This window comes from Chironomus tepperi, unplaced genomic scaffold (genome assembly GCF_022539635.2).
Source record: "Chironomus tepperi strain 1889 unplaced genomic scaffold, CSIRO-AGI_Ctep_v1 contig_354, whole genome shotgun sequence".
NCBI classification, from domain to species: Eukaryota; Metazoa; Arthropoda; class Insecta; order Diptera; family Chironomidae; genus Chironomus; species Chironomus tepperi.
In genome coordinates, this window is record NW_027226476.1 from 3,857,988 (window position 1) to 3,878,926 (window position 20,939).

A 20,939-nucleotide genomic window follows, 5' to 3' on the forward strand; every position below is an offset into this window, starting at 1 on the left:
GGAAAATTGTGCAGAACTTGATGTTCATTGATAATAAACAGATCTTTGCAGGATATCCATTAAAAGCTATGATAATAAATTGGACAGTACCTAAAATTGTCAAAAAATCGATTCCTTTATAAAGCTGTGCGGACATAAAAGATTAAAAAGTTGATAATTATTACTTTTTCTCCTTATAAAAGGAATTGCACAAATATTTTTTTATTCATAATTTTTGTAGCAAAATTTAAATAAATTACAAATTTTCAATTAAATCTTTTCATCCATTTCAGTTCTATTTCTGAGTTTATCAAGCAATCAATTGATGTCTTATTGGTAGTTTGGTGGAAGTGGTGCTGGTTTTGTATAAGTAGGTGGTGGTTGTGGTGGTGGTGGGATTGGTTTTTCATAAGTTACAGATTGGCATGGAACTGGTGCAACTGATGGAGCACAGCTAAGGAGCAAATTTGTTGGACATGGAACTGTAAAAATTGAAGAAAATTAAGTAAAAAATATTCATAAATTAATTAAAAAAATTAAAATTCTTACCTGGAGGTGCTGGAGATGGATAAGTGTAAGGAACGGGCATTCCAACTTGAACTGGTCCATATCCTGTTTTAGCAGAGTAGATTGATGGTTGATATGATGCAGCAGGTGGTGGTGATGGTTGATATGGAGCTGGAGCAGTCAACGTATATGATGGTTGATACTGAGCTGATGATGATGCCCAGATTCCGGCAAAAACTACGATTGCGATGACTTTCATGATTCTAAGTTAATGTAGTTGCTTTAATTACTTGAAATACTAACGAAGACTGATGCTTCTGAATAAATTCTATGCTGCTTTTATATTGAATTTGTTGATTGATTGCCATTAAGCAATTGACTCATGTGACGCAAATAATTGGTGAAAAAATTGCAGAATTTTGCATTTTCAATGAATGAACTTTAAATGATTTTTATGCTGACTATCTTAAACTCTTTTAATTGCTGTTTCTGAAAATTTGTTCAATTACGTAAATAGGTTAGCATGAAGTATAGATTTATTTTGTTGACTCTGATTTTTTGCCGGTTTTATGTTGATTTATTGGAAATAATTTTAAAAGTGTTAAAATTATATAAGTTTGATAAAATTTAAATAAAATAATAACTAATATTTCTGAAACGAATATCTGAAGCCGGTTAATCTATCAAATATCCGGCCCCAGGCCAGTGTTCCTCTAACTTAATTCAGGATTCGAATTCAATAAGTTAGAGTCACTTTAGCCTTTTTGAGGGTTTTAAGTCGGTTAAATAAGTCGAGCTTCTTTGATAATTTGGAGTTTTGGACATCGAAACCTGTCATGCTTTCAGGCCTATCAGGCTGAATTTACCAGAAATTGTAACTCTATTTAGCTGTATAGCATCCTATAAAATCGTCTTAAGTCCCATAAAATATTTTAAATCCTCTAATCAAACATCCTGTCTACTTGAACTTTCTAAGCTTAATTTCTCCAGTTTCTACATTTCGTTCCATTTTCAAGCTCATTTCACTTTCTGCATACACATTTTAAGCTCTTTCGATTGCACACAGTCGAGTGAGAAACTATCAAGGAAGTCAGACGTGTTTAGAATTTCTTTAAATAAAGTTTAGTTAAATTTGCAGTTGTAAAATGAATTACAATGACTCGGTGCCAGATGCAGAGCAAACGACTGTTTGTCCATACAATAAGGCACATGTCGTGTTGAACTTTCGGTAAGAAATTGAATGAATTTGGAGTCAATTGTGTTTTAGTCGAGGATACTTAATTACTTACTTCCTCAGCTATGGCTCACGAGGGCACATTGCTTAAAATGAATGATCGAAGCTGATTTTTCAGTATATCTTGATCTCGAGAGTCCATAAAATGCACACAGTAAATCATAAGACATAAATTCTCTTTTTAGGTTCAATAATCATCTAATAAAGTGCCGTAAATCATACACAGGAGATGCTTTAGAGACTTGTCCATTCAATTCATCTCACATAATCCCAAAACCTGAATTTTATGTAAGTTTTTATTGATTTTTTTAATTAAAAATTACTTCGAATAGAACAAATTAGAGTCATTCCGGTCTGTGACCAGTTATTCGATCAATTAACCGATCTTTGCTCATTTGGTGCCATTTTTGGCATATTTTATGCTAAAATATACATGAAATTTTTAAAATCATTTATGCTGCATCTTAAATGATCTCATTAATTCCAAACAAAGTGCTAAAAATGTCTATAAATCATAAAACAGTCACACAATTACATAAAGTCACCTAATTTGTTTATTCTCAAGTCTCAAATATCGAAACTCACACATAAAAATTAAATTCTTGAAAGGATGTAACCCGAAACTTAATGCTTATTTTACAGCTTCACAAGAAAACGTGCATCGACAGAAAAAATGTTTTAAATTATATACAAAATAATCAAACTGATGATGAGGAATTGGAGACAAAAAATGCAAAATTGAAGACATCAAGAGCATCTTCTGAGGAGTCGAGATCAGTTAAAACAGAACTGAATGATAATGAACATGAACAACATGAAAGTTCGGATGATAGGCATGGGGATGATGATCAGGTTGGTTGAGTTGTTTATTTTGTATTAGAGTATCTTCAGAATTTTCAGCTTCACATAGCTTCATGTGGCATCACATTACACCCCCATACCCCTTGATACCCCTTAATTTTCGGCTTCACATGGCTTCATAAAATGGCTTCCGTTCTTCCAGCAAAGAAATTGGGTTTTATAATATAGATTTTATTATATTATCCGACAAGAGAACAACATCAAGAGAAGGATTTACAAAAATTTAGAGTTTTACCGTATAGGAGATAAGAAAGTCAGTTGTTAAAGAGTCAATCGATCCCAACGACCCAAGTTCGATTCCAAATGTCTAGTTAAATTTTGGTGCTTTTGCGAAATTGGTATATCCTGGGTAATGAAATGTGTGCCAATGCTGGGTCTGTTTAGAACTTCCGCCAGTTTCTAATTTCCCAGCAACCTCATGAGCTCTTTTTCTACCTCGAGATCTCTTTCCATCCAGAAAGTCACCCGTTGTCATTCCAGTCTCATTTTTTCCGAGCGACACAATACGGCGAACTGCATTTTTCACTATAAAAGTGGATCGACATAAGCCATTACGGTGTGCACAAGGCAACTTCACGTCTTACCTTACATATATACATCAATTAATTCATTTATTTAACCAATTACTTACTATTTTCTTATTTTAGGCAGACAACACGCTCAACAATCCATCATCTCATCTACATGATTCAACAATATCAAGTAACAATCAACATTTAGATCAATCTGATCATCAATCAGTAATCAGTGATAATAATTATCAAATTACAAACAATGATGAATATGCAGACGTTCCATACATTTTTAAGAAACCAAAAAAGGATCTTAGAGGTTGGAGTGACGATGAAGATGATGTTCCTAAAAGTAATGATAATTCCGATGCCAAAAATTACACAAATTTCCATAAAAACAGCAGAAATTATCGAGAAAGCAGCACAGATAGTTTCAGAAGCAATCAAAGTCACTTCCAGCAAGACAATAAATATTCTCGATATCATTCAAACAGTCCAAATGGCTCAAGATCTCGCAACTCTCCATACAGCAGGCCAGAAAGCCGTCAATGTAGGGCAATGTCAAGAGAATCTGATTCAAATGTGTCAACTTCAAGCCATAATTCTCAAAATTATCATCGACATTCAAGGTCACAAGACAGGCATGGAAGTGATGATTCATCAGGTACACGTGACTCTTCAAAATGTCGCGATTTTAAGGATAAAAGAGATTTTGTTAGAGACAATAGAAGTCGTGAGCCATCTAGAAGTCGAGAATCATCTGTTGGATATCAAAAGAGTCATTTAAGACATGATTACAGTTCAAGTGGGCACAGCCAAAGATCTGCAAGTCAAAGCTACTCAAATGAAAGGTTTGAAAGGTCAAATTCCGGAAATTACAATAAAAATGACTCAATATTTATAGAAAATATTGATAAAGGCACTCAAGATATCCCAAATAGTCCACAAAATGAAGAATCCAGCTACAATAGCAATGAAGACATTCCAAGTAATCAGAAGAAAAGGAAACTTCGAGGATGGTCTGATGAGGAAGATGATGAGCCTAATAACTGTAATTCCAATCAAAATTCACAAAATTTCAGCTCAAGTCCACAAAATAACTACATAAGTTCAACATCGGAAGTGGATGCATCGTCAGATCTACCAATAATTCAAAAGAGAAAACTTCGAGGCTGGAGTGATGATGAGGATGACGACACACCAAGTTCAGTGCTGCAGTCTAAAAATTTTGATGATTCCTATCAGGATAATGCTTCAAAGTATAGCTCAAAATGGGATGATAATGCCAATGAAATTGGATATTCTGATAACATTTCAATCACAAAGGCAAAGTGGACGAGAAAAATATTCTCTGATCGACCGTCGGACGAGGACATTTTGGATAGATTTGCAAAATTGAGTCAATTCAAGAATTTTTTGTCTGTAGATTCGTGGTTTGATAAGAGATACAGAGGCAAAATGGATGGGAATTTGGGGGTGTTTAATTGGGAATTTTAGGGACATACTTTATGCTGGAATGAATTCAAATTTAAATATTCTTCAATTAATATTAAAATAAAATAAAATAAAATAAAATAAAATAAAATAAAATAAAATAAAATTAATTTTAAAATAGGTAAAAGTCTGTTATACGGGGGGCCAATATATGAAATTTTCGAATTCAATTTTTTTGGTTAAAAATGATTAAAACTAGCAGAAAATTGGTAATTTGTAATTAAAAAGCAAATTTATTGTGATTTTGAGTAAAATTTAACAAAAAAAATTTTTTTCGATTTTTTTAATTTTTGAAAATTTTATTAAATTTTCTTATGAAAGTGATAATTTTTAGGACGAAAACCTTGTTAAAATGACAAATTGAAATTTAAATTTCAATTTTTACTGAAGCATATCACTATTTACTTATTTTAGATCAGCATTGCATATTATTTTGTATTAGATCAGTATTCGCGGATCTTTTGTATAAGGGATCATTACAGTCCTATATTAGATCAGTATTCGCGGATCTTTTGTATAAGGGATCATTACAGTCCTATATTAGATCAGTATTCGCGGATCTTTTGTATAAGGGATCATTACAGTCCTATATTAGATCAGTATTCGCGGATCTTTTGTATAAGGGATCATTACAGTCCTATATTAGATCAGTATTCGCGGATCTTTTGTATAATATAAGATAGATCACAGAATAGTAATGTTAGTTTCGGTGAAATTAAAATTAAAATTTCAATTTGTCATTTTAACAAGGTTTTCGTCCTAAAATATATCACTTTGATGAGAAAATTTAATAAAATTTTCAAAAATTCAAAAAAACGAAAAAAATTTTTTTTTGCCTAATTTCACTTAAAATGACAAAAATTGGCTTTCTAATTACAAATTATCAATTTTCTGTTAGTTTTAATCATTTTTAACCAAAAAAATTGAATTCGAAAATTTCATATATTGGCCCCCCGTGTAACAGACTTCAGCCTTAAAATAAATTAAATATTTTTTTTTTTGAATTTTTGCAGATTTCAGGAAATAAATCATTGAACTTAATTACTTTGCTTGCAGCACAGATCAACAATTTATGGCCTCCCTCAGATGACACTTGAAGCTGTCTCTATCGCTGGCTTCCGTCTGTCAAATAACAATATCAAATGCAATGCTGCTTCTGTCGACAGCTTCCTTCTAGGAGTATTTTGGTCTTCCTCATGCAATTTTACCTTCCAAAAAGTCAGGTTTAATGACCTTATTTAATGAGGCTTATTCAACATGTTCAGTCCATCGTTCCTTGTTCACTTTGACTCTTCTCATACCAGCCTCTCCAGAGAGTTGATGCAGCTTACCATTGATCCTACATTTACTGGTCACCTTCTGTCTTGGGTTCAAAGATGACTTTAAGGCTCCTCTTTTTTTAAAAAACACGAATTTTATATTCGTCTGCAACAATCAAAATTCCATGACTCTGAACTATAAAGCATTATTAGGTGGATTAATGTCTTATATTAGGTCATTTTGAGGCTTTGTCGGGACACAGCAGCAAGGTAGAAAAGTACAGCAGTGTCCCGGCAAAAATACAGCAGATGGCCGCCCTACTTATACATGATTAATTTGGCATGTCTTGAGATTTTTCTCGTTGTTAGAAGATGTTTGTCTAACTGAATAGTATGCTCGCTTGGCTTCCAAAATCCTTCGCTTAATATCCAGTGTTGTGAAAAATGTATTGCTAGCAATGGATCTTAAGTAGACAAAGTCAATGACCATTTGGTATTTCTTATCATCATCAACTAGATGCGATCCCACTAGCTTCTATGAGGAATTTTTGAATTAATTTGATAAATTTCTATTTTTCAGTGCATTAATAGTAAACCTTGTTAGGTCATTTGATCTGCTGCAAAGACAAACTTTCAAACCAGGAATCCAAAAAAAAAAATCACATTTATGTTTAAAGCTCAAATTTTATCAAGTTGATGATGACGACGTGATAAAGAAATAATTTGTTAATCCTTCATTGAAATTATACGATCATTGATGATTGGAAGCTCTTGAATCTTAAATTCGGCATTTATGTCAGCTTTAATCAACTAATTTATGACTCTCATATCCTTTCCAATTCTTAACACATCCTTACATCTTATAGAGACTCATTCTTAGCTCTGTCATGAAGCTGTACCAGCGGAGTAGCCAGAAAGTTTTGCTATAGGAGCTCGATCGATTTTTTTAGTGAAATCTTGAGTTTTGTTGCATTCATGCATTTATGTCATATGCAGTGATCTTGAGGAGTCCATGTCCTCAGTAACCTCTTTAATATTTTTGTCAACGTAAAGATATCAATTATCATTAATTTAACATAAAACCGGCAAAAAATCACAGTCAACAGAAAATAAATCTTTACTTTAAGCTTAATGCTAACCTACTTACGTAATTGAACAAATTTTCACAAACAGCAATTAAAAGAGTTAAGATAGTCAGCATAAAAATCATTTAAAGTTCATTCATCGAAAATGCAAAATTTAGCAATTTTTTCACCAATTATTTGCGTCACATGAGTCAATTGCTTAATGGCAATCAATCAACAAATTCAATATAAAAGCAGCATAGAATTTATTCAGAAGCATCAGTCTTCGTTAGTATTTCAAGTAATTAAAGCAACTACATTAACTTAGAATCATGAAAGTCATCGCAATCGTAGTTTTTGCCGGAATCTGGGCATCATCATCAGCTCAGTATCAACCATCATATACGTTGACTGCTCCAGCTCCATATCAACCATCACCACCACCTGCTGCATCATATCAACCATCAATCTACTCTGCTAAAACAGGATATGGACCAGTTCAAGTTGGAATGCCCGTTCCTTACACTTATCCATCTCCAGCACCTCCAGGTATGAATTTTAATTTCTTTAATTAATTTATGAATATTTTTACTTAATTTTCTTCAATTTTTACAGTTCCATGTCCAACAAACTTGCTCCTTAGCTGTGCTCCATCAGTTGCACCAGTTCCATGCCAATCTGTAACTTATGAAAAACCAATCCCACCACCACCACAACCACCACCAACTTATACAAAACCAGCACCACTTCCACCAAACTACCAATAAGACATCAATTGATTGCTTGATAAACTCATAAATAGAACTGAAATGGATGAAAAGATTTAATTGAAAATTTGTAATTTATTTAAATTTTGCTACAAAAATTATGAATAAAAAAATATTTGTGCAATTCCTTTTATAAGGAGAAAAAGTAATAATTATCAACTTTATAATCTTTTATGTCCACACAGCTTTAAAAAGGAATCGATTTTTTGACAATTTTAGGTATTTTGCAATTTATTATCATAGCTTTTAATGGATATCCTGCAAAGATCTGTTTATTATCAATGAACATCAAGTTCTGCACAATTTTCCCAGAGTGTCTATGCTACTATTGGTCACAAGTGGCCATGATATACTAGTTTGATCCATGATATGTATCAAGCCCTAATCAATTGAACATTACAGCAATATCTTCGAAATTAAACTCAAATCGGACAAGCCACGACGTGGAAATCAAATCTGGATAAATAAATTAAGAAGCTGACACTTCAATCCATGGACAGCATGTGTGCCACAATATACACGTGTGCCATGATTGCTGCTCGGTTTTGCGTAAACATCGCAAATATCAGCCTTACTTTTTTAATCCCAAAATGTCTTACATAAAAATAATTTATATAGAATATAGACAGCGATAGTCAAGTGACGGTCAACAACAGCATCAATATCAGCACAAAATCCTTATCAATGTTAAATTCTCGCCGGTTTTTTCCACTCAAAATCCGTGTTCAACTTATCAGCAGTTCCAATACTCTCAAAAATTGGTCGCGTGTGTTTTTGGGAGATAATTTTGTATAAAAGCAGTTCCTGTGCTGTTGTGGCTTCACTTTCAAATCATCTGTCTTAAGTTGAGGATCATTCTGAAGAAGCTGTGAGCTGTGCCTTGATTTGGTCAACAATTTCAATTTATATCCTGCATTTTGGGGACATTGTGTTGGACATAAAATTGTGAAAATGTTCAAAATAATTATGTGAGTTAAATTTGTTAATCTAGTTCAGCTTTATTGATGCTTAATTGTTTATTTTTAACTTATTTGTCTAGATTGCTTCTGTGCATGTCTTTGGCACTTCCTGGATCATCACAATCAGCATCGTTTGATTGTCAATATTATTCAGATGATTGGGGCAGTCCATTAGGGACAGTTTATTATTGCAGTGTTAAAAATTCAGTCGCAATAACTTCACTTGATGCTGCACAAGTCGACTCAGTGACTGGCAAACATCAGGCTGGCTATAATAATGATCATGTTGAGGTTTTTCAGGTTTATAATAAAGGACAAATTCATTATTTTCCACGCAGATTAAACAAAATCTTCAAAAATCTTAAAGGAATATCCATTAGATACACTGGACTTAAGGAAATTCATCAAAGTGACTTGAAACATTTCCCAAATTTAAAGTATCTTTATTTGTCATACAATAATTTAGAAATATTAGAAAAAGATTTATTTGAATTTAATCCAAATTTAGAGGACATTTATTTATCGTCTAACAAAATTTCTCACATTGATCCAAATGTGTTTGATAAGCTGTCAAAACTTACGAATGTGTCCCTTAACTCGAATACTTGCATCAGCATGGCTGCTTACAATAGTTCAACAGCTGTTCAAAATATCATCAAAACAGCAAAGAATAAATGCACAACTTCAGATTATTCAAATTTGGAGCAAAAAGTCAAGAACCTCGAAGCTGAATCTTCAAAATTAAGTTCAGAACATCTCAAGGAAAAACTGGAAAAATTGGAAAATGAAGTGGAAAATTCAAAATTTTCAAATTTCTTCCGAGACAAACTTCAAGACTTAAAAGCTGATCAAGTCAAAAAGGCACAAGAAGAAGCCAAAACAACTACAAAAATAGAACCGACTACCACAACATAGACACGACAGATTCCAGAATGACGAAATAAAACAATATTATTAATTTTAAAATATTTTGACTTATTTTTCAATTTTACTGCTATTGTATGAAGGTGTTGGCATATCCACATTAAATATCTACACAATATTTAAGTTTGAACTCATGGAAAGAAGCTGTTGACAGAGATAGTATCGCACTTGTTGTTGGTAATGTAGCAGACGGAACTCAACAATAGAGCTAGCTTCAGGCGTCAACAGCATGGCTGTTGAAAAATCAAATTGGTCTTGAATCTGACTTGTCATTCCTTACACCACAACTTGGATCGTTAATGTGGATCAGCGATGGGAAACCTTTTATTTTTCACGACACTGCTTGCTGCACACGTCATACGATTTATAGCATTTCCCAATATTTTTTTAGGATCGATCACTAGTTTGTCGCAGCACAAAGGTCACTGGTGTAGTTAACAGAAATGGAACTGGCAATTACTATGCTACTTTTGAATACCACAAGTCTCGAGGGGTCGATTCAAGATTCGGAACCAGGTCCGATTGGACGAAAAATGCTTTATAACTAATTGATGGCTAGTCATTGTCCAGTAGATGACTAGTTCTAGAACTAGATGACTAGTTCTGGAACTAGATGACTAAGTTCTGGAACTAGATGACTAGTTCTGGAACTAGATGAAAAATTCTGGAACTAGATGACTAGTTCTAAAATGTCCAGTACAAAAATTGACATCAAGTTCGAGTAATGGAAGCGTAGGAACTGGCATGTGATCAATTGACAGCCTTGTGTCCTAAAGGATGTAATAAATTATAAGAAAAAATGCAATTTTTTATAATTTTTAAATTTATTTACAGTTTTTATCACAAAATTCAACATTTATAGGCACAATAGCCCCTAACTATGTCGTCTGCATCTCAAATTCTTCATAAATGCATTTGACGGACTTGGAAAAATTACATCATAATTAATAAAATGATTAACTTCTCCAGTCTCAATTTCAAATCCGGATCGACTTACAATTAAAATTTGAAATTTTTCATCATCAAATCGTTCAACTGCGCGTCGTTGCTTCCTTTTCTTTCGACTTCCGTAAATTGGTGCCGCTAAAATATTTTTGAAATTTAATTCACATGCTAGGAATTTTGCTGTTTTGTCGCTGCTTGTGAGGAGAATTGTTCGACTTAATTTGCCATCGGTGTCTTTTATGTCTTGTAGGACATCGAGTAGGTTGTCTAGTTTGAGTTGTGGAAATTCAATAATGAGGTGGACACGTGGCTCTGTTCGGATGACCATTTTTAAGGTTTTTTATTTTTTAATTTTATGAATTTTTACTTTTTTTAGTTTAAAAAAATTTTTTAATTTTATTTTAATTTTTTTATTTTTAATTTTTAAAATTTAGACTTTTTTGGCTTGATGCTCAAAACAAATCTAACTGCTTGATTAAAAGTTTCTAATTTTATAATTAACAAAAATCTCAAAAAACTTAAATTATTTGTTTTACCTGAGATAAATCTGAGATTAAAACTTTTAGGTAGATTTTTGATATTTTTTGGAACTTAAAATCAACCTGTTAAGGTAAATAAAGTTCATTTAGAATTCTATTTTAAAACAACATTGTACAATAATTAAAAAAAAATCAAAATTAAAATTTGAATAATATTAAAGTTGCAAAACATAAATTATAAAAATTAAAATTGAAATTTAAAAAAATTTAAAATTGATTTTAAATTTTTATAAAATCCCGATAAATTTTCGAGATCGGGATTAAAATTTTCGGGATTTCCCGAGATATTCCGATCCCGATTCCAATAGCGAAAATGCATATTTGAGACACTGAGACAATGAGACATCCTGTGTAGTCTTTATTTTGGGCTTGTTCTCTTCGACTTCGGCAAGCTCTCATTTATAGAAATCCAAATGTACACTTTTTGCAACTCTCCCTGCTTCCCTTCCGTAACTAAATCTCATTCCTCTCCCCTTCCAAACCATCACGTAATAAATGAACAACCCCAAAGCTTACAACTTTTAATAAATCTCAAGATCCACAAAAAAAACACAATTTAATTCATAATTAATGTCATCAAATTATCACGGTTTATATTTAAATTCCAAACTGCACTTTTTGTACAAAAATACACACAAAAAGAAAATAATATAAAAATTAATAATGCAAATAAATTTCATTAAGAATGTCAAAAAAAAAAGTCAGATTAAAACCTGTTTGTTCAGCATATGCAATTTTTTTGTTCAATTGGATAAATGAAAATGCAATTTACTAGCACAAGAAGAAGTGAGATTTTGAGTGAATTTATGGATTGTGCATATGCAGGAGGGTATCAAAGGCGCTTAGTGGAGCATTCAGGGGGGTTAGGGGGCTAGGGGTCAACCTTCCACATCTGTTCTTCAATTTGCTTGGAATTTTCGTGGAAATAATTTCAAACTATTTGGTGCCAGGAACAAAAATCTGTTCAGCCAATGTATTACGCACCACGATTCATAGTGAATCAATAAGACATAATCATCCTGTGATACAGTCAAATAAGAATGGTCAAAAGAGGAGATTTTAAGAAGGTTCGATTAAGTTTGTTCAGGATGTCTTCAAAACATATTTAGTGGAAATACAGCTCATAGCCTCCCTTTTTAAAAGTACAGACAGTAATGTCATCATAAGAGTGGTTCTAGGGCTGATTTTATCGTGTCAAGTGGTGATACGGTACGTTACGGCAAGGTATAGTCCGGTTATAGGTACATCACTGATACGGTACAATGGTATGTCAAAATGGGTACATCATCGTGCACCCATATTGTATCATCACATCACTGTACCATAACGCTATGCCATACAGAATTGATATAGAACCAATGATGCAGGACAGATATATCAATACCGTACGGTACCACGACTAGATTACTCGACCCCCTGATCCCACTATAAACTGTCGGTTGCCTGTCGCACTTTCAATCATTACCCGAAAAATGTCGTAACGAAGCTCTAGATCTCAATGCGGTACCCCGCTCAAGTAACAAATAATTTAACAAAAAACAGACCAAAATTGAAAATAATATTTATCAAATCCCCAAAAAAAAATTCTTAAGCCAGATTTATGTAATTGTTCTTATAATAATAACCTTAAATATCCCCAAAAAAAAAAAAAACATCTAATTAATAACATCTTTACATATACAGGTTTAATGATCATCCATACAATTCCCGTTTTAAATTCTTAACCACAAAAAGGCAAAATGTATTTAAAGGCATTGCATCCAGAATATTTCAAGTCAGTCTTACATAAAAAATTCAACTGAACATTACAAGGATGTCGAAATTCAACTTAATTTTATTGATTGCATTTGCAATTGCATATTGTGTTGCATTGCCAAGACCAAGTGATGAAGTTGCTGCTGATGAAGTTCCTGTTGAAATTCCACTAGGATCGGAACTGCCAAATGAAGAAGATTCTGCTAGAATTCACAGTAAGATAATATTGGATATTTACTGAATAGCATCAATTGATCAAAAATCCAGTTCAAGGACGGCGTGACTCTGTCTTGAAGCCGACATGAAGACATCATATCCAAGTCACGCTAGCCTGGAATTTAGATCAATTAACCAATTTGTGGTACTCAAGTTGGTAATAAATAGTGACATTATTTTGAGTAGAATGCCAATCTAATGCGCATAGTGCGGCGGGATATAGAACGAGGCTTTGATCATCACTGCTTGTGTTGATCTATCCCGAGCAACAAAATGTGTCAAACTGCATTTTTCGCCTTATACATGGGTCAATATTTGTTGTCACAGTGCCGTTACGGAGCATTATCCTAGCAAACACATTATGCTGTTCGGGTATAAAGCCGTCATTGTCAAATACAATCTAGGATTCCCAAAAAGTGTCATTCACATTAGGGGTCGTGCAGTTGTTACGTAACGAAAAAATCAACTTTTTGAAGCGACTTCCCTCAATAGCAAATTCTCTATGGAAATGGATTTGGATTGTTTGAGGCGTAACTCCTTCCCATTCCATTAAGAGCGTTACGTAATAAGTGAACGACCCTTTATCAGTTCTGTGGGTGCGAGTAAAGCAATGTGACCTGATAACAAAGGCAAAACTTCGAAATTTGTGGAGTCCGGACTCCACTTTTTTTTTTTTTTGAAGTTCAGACTCCAGTGGAGGCGCATTTACATTGGAGTCCTGCCAACTCCATAAAATCTCCCAAAATTCTGTCAATCAAGATTACATACTTACTTACTTCGCTGGCCGTACAGATCAAGTGTGATCCATGACCTCCCTCATTCGGCTACTGAAGCTGCCTAATCAGCATTAAAAGACAAATATTACCAATCTTTTTTATTTCATTTCCAGGACCTATTAATCCATTGTTGAATCCTTACATCAATTCAAACTATGCACCTCATAACCATCATGCCGGAGCTTATGTACCAACCATTATTGCACCATCACCACTTGCTGTTAATGCAACTGTCATATTTCAACCAGTTGGATAAATTGAAAAATTATTTGAATTGAAAAATGAATTTTTAATTTAAAATTTATTTAATTTTTATAATAAAAATTATTAAAAAAATTTCAAATTTAAATTAAAGTTTTTTTTTAAAATTAAATTCCCTACCCTACCCAATATGCTACATTACTCTACTTAAGATATCCTACACTACCTATTTTAATCTAACCCTGCTACCCTACACCTTCAGCTCAAAGGTACTTTGGGTATTGTAGAATAGTCGTGTCTACCTGGGTAGGATCGCGTGTAGAATATATCGGTTTTGGCTTTCCCCAACTCTGCACGCTGCATGATCCAGAGTATATCAATGCAAGGTACCTAGCCACAAATTGTGCGTCGCAAATCACAGTCAGGCCGAGTTGGTCCAAAATGCACCAGAATTCAACTATACTTTCCCTGTGATTGAAACTGGGTCGTTATTGCCGCTTTTAAGCAACCAGCACCTACTGATGACCTTCGACGCCAAGTTTGAAAGTTCCAAACCTTTTTGTCGATTACTCCACAGAAGCACTTAAAAAGGCTTAGGTTTACTCATATTTCCTGCAATACTTTAAGAGTTCTGCCAACTCTTGTTCATATAACTTGCTACAATCTTGATGATTCCTTTCGAATACCTGATCAAATTTCGACTAACGCCATCTTGGTGTCAATTTACTTTCAGATGCAGCAATAAGCATCCTTAAATCTCTAAAAGGGCATAACAATATAAACAAAACGGGAAAAATTTTCCTCAAAAAAACAGTTATTTAAAAGAAATTGGAAATATTTCATAAAATCATCAATTTCAAGTCAATCAGTTCCATTACCAAATGGACAAGACACAAGCCGAGGTAGGTCAAGTTATATCCATGGATGTATAATTCAATAAAATGAATAAATTTGATGTTTTTTTTTAAGCAATTTTGGAAGAAAGTTGATCACATATCAGGCGGCATCGAGCCAATCCTCAGACACTTCCTGGAAGCCAATGGATTTAGAAATTTTAGTTCCTTCCTGCACACGTCATTTGATGAAAATCTTGCAAATCGTATGGTACAGCACATAAAGTCAATAAAGCCTGACAATCGATACTATAAAGTACTTACTGATTGGTATGATGAGCCATTGGATGGATTTGAGTTGCTTGAAGGATGGAAAAGTTCACTACGGACTGTCTTCATATCGATGAATAGTTGTGATCCATCATTGTTTATATCAACAGCAAAGGAAGTATCACCACAGCAACTTCAGACACAGATCCAGCAGCAAATTAATAAAACAAATTGTATTGAAAATATCACAAAGAGAATGAAGGAATCGGAAGCTGATCCGAAATTCCTTCCAGATCTTATTGAGAAATTTCAAACAAAATTATTTGCAAAATTAAAGGAATTTGACTCTGGACTTCCGTGGACTGACAAAAAGCAGATTCCAATTAGTTTTGTGTGTAATTTTGAGAGTGGAAAAAAGTTTGAAGTTAAATGTCCATACTGCTCATCAGCTCTGGTAGTCTACTGGAGGTATCAGCAGGCAACAACTAATGCTGATGTATTCTATCCAAAATTCAACGACAGTAATTATTTTAAGCACATGACGAGGCATTGGAATGGAAATTTAAATACAACAACTGGAAATACTCGTAGTGCTGTAAGTTATACTTGATTTTAGTCAATTATTTTGTGACTAGCTAGAATGTACCGACTATAGTTAAATTCGATTAACCGACTTTAGTTAAATTCGATTATCCGACTATAGTTTGACTCTATTAACCAACTAGAGTTTGACTTGATTAACCGACTGGAGTTGTACTTGATTAACCGACTAGAGTTTAACTTGATTATCCGACTAGAATTTGACTTGATTAACCGACTAGAGTTCAACATGATTATCCGACTAGAGTTTGACTTGATTAACCGACTAGAGACTAGATTAGTTAGCTAAACTAGATTTAGATTCAATTTGAACCAATTTGAAATATTTTTCTCAAATTTCTAATTTTAGCAAAAAAGAAAAGCCGACGACTCGCTAGAATCATCACTTCAGGACACATTTTCAAACTCTGAAGACTTTATCCTTCAATCTAACATTAAAATTGAAGATCCTGAATGGTAGCGGAACTCATAAATCATCATTTAACTAAATTAATTCATATTTTTAAAAAATGTATCAAAAATAATAAAAAAAATTAATAATTTTAACTGTAAAAATAAATTTGAATTTTTTCATGGATCTGAAATTGCATCATCGATGTTGGATTAGTCAATCATCGATTTTTCGAACACTAAAATTTTAATTTTTTTCCTCCTTATTGAGAGAATTTTCAAAATAAAATTCATTAATTTATAGGTCTACAGTGAATTTAAAATCAGGACAACAATGTCATCTGCAGTAGAGCCATTGACATTATCGCGAGGTAGGCATGAGCAGCAAGTGCTGACTTGATTTGATGAATTATCAAAAATTTTCTAAAGTTATTTTTAACTTTTTTTTCATCACAACATTTGAAAAATATTAAATTTTATACTTTTAGACATTGCCCGTGCCATTGAATTGCTTGATAAGCTGCAAATGAGCGGCGAAGTACCAGCCACAAAATTAGCAGCACTTCAAAAAGTTCTTCAGTCAGATTTTCTGAACGGTCAGTTGAAAACTCCCAAAAATTGACGAAATTTTTCGAAAATATTAATAAATTTGAAATATTTTAGCCGTTCGTGAAGTCTATGAGCATGTCTACTCAACAGTTGACATTCAAGGAAGTTTAGATGTTCGAGCCAGTGCCACTGCTAAAGCAACAGTTGCTAGTTTTGCTGCCAGTGAGGGTCATGTAAGTTTAAGCGATTGATACTCGGATTCAATGCATTTCAGATGTGCAGACCTGCAGATTTCGACTGTACCTTATAGTTCGTCCAATCCTGCAGACCTGCACTTCTTGATCATACCCTAAAAATCCATTTCTAATACTTACAGGCACACCCACGAGTCGTTGAACTTCCAAAGACAGACGAGGGCCTTGGATTTAATGTAATGGGCGGAAAGGAGCAAAACTCACCAATTTATATATCAAGAATCATCCCTGGTGGTGTTGCAGACCGTCATGGTGGCCTTAAGCGTGGCGATCAACTGTTATCGGTAAATGGAGTGTCTGTTGAGGGTGAAAATCATGAAAAAGCTGTGGAATTGTTGAAACAGGTAAGTTCTCTCATTTATCCGACTAGAGTTTCTCTCGTTTATCTGACTAGAGTTTATCTCCTTTATCCGACTAGAGTTTCTCTCGTTTATCCAACTAGAGTTTCTTTCATTTATCCGACTAGAGTTACTCTCGTTTATCCGACTAGAGTTTCTCTCGTTTATCCAACTAGAGTTACTCTCATTTATCCGACTAGAGTTTATCTCGTTTATCCGACTAGAGTTTATCTCGTTTATCCGACTAGAGTTTATCTCGTTTATCCGACTAGAATTTATCTCGTTTATCCGACTAGGGTTTATCTCGTTTATCCGACTAGAGTATATCTCGTTTATCCGACTAGAGTTTCTCTCATTCATCCGACTAGAGTTACTCTCATTTATCCGACTAGAGTTACTCTCGATTAACCGACTTGAGCAACTTATCTTTTATTGGAATAAATCTAATCTTAATTTTTTTCTTCAAATCTCACTTAGGCCATCGGATCTGTCAAGCTGGTAGTTCGCTATACACCAAAAGTCCTAGAAGAAATGGAAAATCGATTTCAAAAACAAACAGCACGACGTAAATTCCAATAAATTTGTTCCTTATTCTTGAAAAGCTACATGACAGCAACTAGAAGAGTTCGAAACTCATTTAAAGGAATTTTACTTATTTTTGTCTTATTTATCGGAATTAATGACCCAAAAAAATGGTCAAATTTAAGAAAAATCTGAAGAAATTATTATTTAAGTATTTTTTGAGCAATTTATTTGTGTTGTGACTAAAATTCAGTTTAGCTACCGCCATAACTCCTTTGTGTTTATAATTCGCGTATCTCATTTATTATTCTTTAGCATTTTAAAGCCAGCTCATTAGTAAAATTTTAAGTTATTCATTTTTTTTAGTTAAAATATTAATTTTAATTTTCATTTATTATTTTTAGTTTCAAATGTGTGAATCAGAGTTGGAAAACAGGCATATGTGACAGGCAAAAACTGTACAAATTCATGATAATTTGTATGGATTTGTAATTAAAACCATACAAATTACCAAGAATTTGTACGAAAAATTTGTAAGAAAAACCATACAAATTACCAAGAATTTGTACGGCTTGTACAAATAATTTGTACGGTTTTGCATGTCACAGATGCCTGATTTCCAACTCTGGTGTGAATGTATAAAAAAACTATGCTTGTGTTGCAATATGTCCTCACTTCCATGTCCTATTGACCTAAAAAAAAAACATTATTATGTATTCAATGAAAATTAAAAAAAAGTTTAAAATGATCGATATTTAAACAATTAAAAAATAAATTGAAAAACTATGAAAAAAAAAAATGAATAAAAATGTTACTTAATAAAAAAAAAATAATAATTAAAGAATCTAAAATTGTGATTTTTTATTTGAACTTTTTATCCCAAGTAGCACAAATTGGCTACTTCTTACTTACTTCCTCTGCTGAGGCACATGTGAGACCATTGCCTTGCCGTGCCAACATCTAACTTCGGCTCTATCCTTCGAGAACTTCTGCCAGTTCCGACTTTTTCTACACATCGAATCCTATTCACAGTACTATCCACAAAGTCTGATACTGTCACCCAAAATACCGGAGCATACTGCGGGTGTCTATATCAATGACTAGCCAATCTCAAATGATTTAACCGAAGAGCTGTAATGATATCATCCTCTAGGAAGAGTTAATTCGTCATTATGTCGTGATCGAAACTCTTGTCCTTATTTATAGTCCCATAAATCTTTTTCAGTAGACGACAAATTGGTTAGTCTACACCAGACTAGCATAAGAATAGGAATATATCAAGTTATTGATCGATCAACGGAGTTGACGATTAGTCAAGGTGGCTAAGTGGCGGTATGGTTTCTTAATTTGGTACATATTTATTTCAATACCGATCCCGTAATCATGAGTGCTAGTGCGAAACACAAAGAAAGTGTCGTAAGTGGGATGGAAACACAAATTTGCTATACTTCCCTTGGTTGGAATCCACAAGTTACTGGATTCAAATTTATTACAAGGCGTCCAGGTGCTCCAACTGTAGATCTACTATGTTCAGTGGTCTAGTGCATTCCTCACTTGTTAAGCACTCATTAGATGTGAAACGTCTCAGCGAATGTCTGAATCTAAATGATCGGATTAGATAAAGGCCAGGGTAAACGAATAGAAAAAGTGACAGTTAATTTTGTACGGTTTTGTAAGAATTTGAACTGTTTTTAGCACCACAAATTTGTTAACGGTAAAAACAAAAATTTTTTTGTTAATTCTATGATACTTGCTGAATTCACAAGTAAATTAATAATATTTTGCAAGTTTCACCTAATTATCGATAAGAGCTGAAATTTATACTTTAAATTCAAGAACAAATTTATTTTTTTTGTAAAAATTTCTAACGGTTTTTCCTAATTCAAACATAAGTGCTAAAAGCAGGACACTGCTAAAATTGAAGTGCTAAAAGCAGGACACTTTCCGTTTACCCTGGGATAAAGGTTTTTTAAATGCAATATGCACCATGCGTCGGATGTCACAAAATTCTTTTTCGTACACTTCATCACATATCATCTGGTGCATCAGATGTTCAAAGTTCAAGAACTTGTTCAAATCAAAGTTGCGTAGAACAGTCACATCTTAGACCTATCTAATGGTAAATCTTCAATAAAGCGTGATTAATAATCTTGTAATAAATTCCAGAAGCACCCAACAGTCTGTTTACAACCTTTACACTCAATAATATTTACAATTTTAAACCTAATCACTTCCGCAGACTGAAACAAAAAAAAATAAATATTTGTGATAAGATAAAATTTCATTTCCAGCTAAAATTGCCACTTTATTATTTTTAAGATTTTAATTTTTAAGTTCTTCCGTTCCTTCTTAATATATTTTCTTTATCAAGCAATGCTTAAGATTACATTTTTATCAGATATAGTATCGGAGGAAGTAATTGACGATTTTATTAATTAATTTGAGTTTTAAATGGATTATTGTAAATTATTGACATGAAATTATGCAAATTGTTAATGAATTTAGGTTTTTACCGGATGTAACAGGGCTGCATAGCTAGGGTGGCCAGAGGATTTTAAACTTTGAGTATTAATATTCAAAGAATATTAATAGAATATTAATAGAAACTGGCAAAAAAAAATGCAGAAAATAATTGAAATTTTGAAAAAAGTATTTTCCGTCCTGGGCTTGAACCCGGACCTTCAAAAAGAGTCCTGTTAATTTTTATCACAAATTCTAATTAGAACTCGGATTGGGCAATGAGGTAAACATTAAAATGGGTCGAAATCCATCAATCACGGTGCCGTCCGAGTTACTTCCAGTTTTACCGTTAGTACGGCGCATACGGTATGCTTTTCGGATATGAATTTGGGGTGAATTTCTTTAAATTTGAAGAATCCAAATTGATTCGGATGCCAATTTAAATTGTAGGTTTGAAGATTGAGGGTCATGGTTTGGTGGATAATCACTTGTTAAACCAGGGTTGAGCAACCTGTTTTATTTCTTCTTCAAGGCACAACTTGGTGATAAGCCTCGACCGAAGTCGCACTTGGCATACGATATTGCCTTTATTAAACAATTTTGGGGGCACTCAAATGTGCCGCGGTACATAGGTTGCCCATCACTGCGTTAAACTGTTGCCCTGAGATTAAGGCATTGACACACGTTTCATCCGGATGAAAACGGATGAAGGGTGTCAATGCCTTGCCTGA

The 20,939-nt window shown here is 33.4% G+C and overlaps 6 protein-coding genes and 1 long non-coding RNA gene across 7 annotated transcripts; 5 read left to right on the forward strand and 2 right to left on the reverse strand.

Moving 5' to 3' along the window:
• Positions 1–309: 309 nt before the first annotated feature.
• On the reverse strand, positions 310–745 carry LOC139094457 (vitelline membrane protein 15a-2-like). Its single transcript, XM_070645492.1, has 2 exons — positions 529–745; positions 310–461 (listed from the first exon to the last, which is right to left on the reverse strand). The coding sequence occupies exons 1-2, from the start codon at positions 743–745 to the stop codon at positions 310–312; spliced, it is 369 nt and encodes a 122-aa protein (XP_070501593.1).
• An 830-nt stretch (positions 746–1,575) lies between these two features.
• Positions 1,576–4,590, forward strand: LOC139094458 (uncharacterized). The gene is made up of 4 exons (XM_070645493.1): positions 1,576–1,714; positions 1,906–2,008; positions 2,363–2,572; positions 3,229–4,590. The coding sequence occupies exons 1-4, from the start codon at positions 1,632–1,634 to the stop codon at positions 4,588–4,590; spliced, it is 1,758 nt and encodes a 585-aa protein (XP_070501594.1). The 5' UTR covers positions 1,576–1,631.
• Positions 4,591–7,242: 2,652 nt separating this feature from the next.
• On the forward strand, positions 7,243–7,677 carry LOC139094459 (vitelline membrane protein 15a-2-like). The gene is made up of 2 exons (XM_070645494.1): positions 7,243–7,459; positions 7,526–7,677. Exons 1-2 carry the CDS (start codon positions 7,243–7,245, stop codon positions 7,675–7,677), a joined length of 369 nt encoding a protein of 122 aa, XP_070501595.1.
• An 834-nt stretch (positions 7,678–8,511) lies between these two features.
• On the forward strand, positions 8,512–9,604 carry LOC139094340 (leucine-rich repeat-containing protein egg-6-like). The gene is made up of 2 exons (XM_070645374.1): positions 8,512–8,645; positions 8,717–9,604. The coding sequence occupies exons 1-2, from the start codon at positions 8,629–8,631 to the stop codon at positions 9,549–9,551; spliced, it is 852 nt and encodes a 283-aa protein (XP_070501475.1). The 5' UTR covers positions 8,512–8,628; the 3' UTR covers positions 9,552–9,604.
• Positions 9,605–14,781: 5,177 nt separating this feature from the next.
• LOC139094339 (uncharacterized) lies at positions 14,782–16,202 on the forward strand. Its single transcript, XM_070645373.1, has 3 exons — positions 14,782–14,894; positions 14,962–15,690; positions 16,045–16,202. The coding sequence occupies exons 1-3, from the start codon at positions 14,874–14,876 to the stop codon at positions 16,153–16,155; spliced, it is 861 nt and encodes a 286-aa protein (XP_070501474.1). The 5' UTR covers positions 14,782–14,873; the 3' UTR covers positions 16,156–16,202.
• Positions 16,203–16,314: 112 nt separating this feature from the next.
• Positions 16,315–18,599, forward strand: veli (L27 and PDZ_signaling domain-containing protein veli). The gene is made up of 5 exons (XM_070645382.1): positions 16,315–16,456; positions 16,574–16,681; positions 16,749–16,867; positions 17,011–17,232; positions 17,704–18,599. The coding sequence occupies exons 1-5, from the start codon at positions 16,420–16,422 to the stop codon at positions 17,803–17,805; spliced, it is 588 nt and encodes a 195-aa protein (XP_070501483.1). The 5' UTR covers positions 16,315–16,419; the 3' UTR covers positions 17,806–18,599.
• LOC139094358 (uncharacterized) lies at positions 18,018–19,933 on the reverse strand. Its single transcript, XR_011544773.1, has 3 exons — positions 19,701–19,933; positions 18,661–19,349; positions 18,018–18,440 (listed from the first exon to the last, which is right to left on the reverse strand). It is a non-coding gene; the product is annotated as an uncharacterized lncRNA (long non-coding RNA).
• Between the last annotated feature and the right edge of the window lie 1,006 nt (positions 19,934–20,939).

Coding starts and splice junctions, on each gene's coding strand:
- LOC139094458 (XM_070645493.1), top strand. CDS start 1,632: ATGAATTACAATGACTCGGTGCCAGATGCAGAGCAAACGACTGTTTGT. Junction 1,715..1,905: donor CATGTCGTGTTGAACTTTCG/GTAAGAAATTGA, acceptor TTCTCTTTTTAG/GTTCAATAATCATCTAATAA. Junction 2,573..3,228: donor GGCATGGGGATGATGATCAG/GTTGGTTGAGTT, acceptor TTCTTATTTTAG/GCAGACAACACGCTCAACAA.
- LOC139094459 (XM_070645494.1), top strand. CDS start 7,243: ATGAAAGTCATCGCAATCGTAGTTTTTGCCGGAATCTGGGCATCATCA. Junction 7,460..7,525: donor TCCATCTCCAGCACCTCCAG/GTATGAATTTTA, acceptor CAATTTTTACAG/TTCCATGTCCAACAAACTTG.
- veli (XM_070645382.1), top strand. CDS start 16,420: ATGTCATCTGCAGTAGAGCCATTGACATTATCGCGAG. Junction 16,868..17,010: donor TTGCTGCCAGTGAGGGTCAT/GTAAGTTTAAGC, acceptor TAATACTTACAG/GCACACCCACGAGTCGTTGA. Junction 17,233..17,703: donor CTGTGGAATTGTTGAAACAG/GTAAGTTCTCTC, acceptor AATCTCACTTAG/GCCATCGGATCTGTCAAGCT.
- LOC139094339 (XM_070645373.1), top strand. CDS start 14,874: ATGGACAAGACACAAGCCGAG. Junction 14,895..14,961: donor TGGACAAGACACAAGCCGAG/GTAGGTCAAGTT, acceptor TTTTTTTTTAAG/CAATTTTGGAAGAAAGTTGA. Junction 15,691..16,044: donor CTGGAAATACTCGTAGTGCT/GTAAGTTATACT, acceptor TTCTAATTTTAG/CAAAAAAGAAAAGCCGACGA.
- LOC139094457 (XM_070645492.1), bottom strand. CDS start 745: ATGAAAGTCATCGCAATCGTAGTTTTTGCCGGAATCTGGGCATCATCA. Junction 462..528: donor TCCATCTCCAGCACCTCCAG/GTAAGAATTTTA, acceptor CAATTTTTACAG/TTCCATGTCCAACAAATTTG.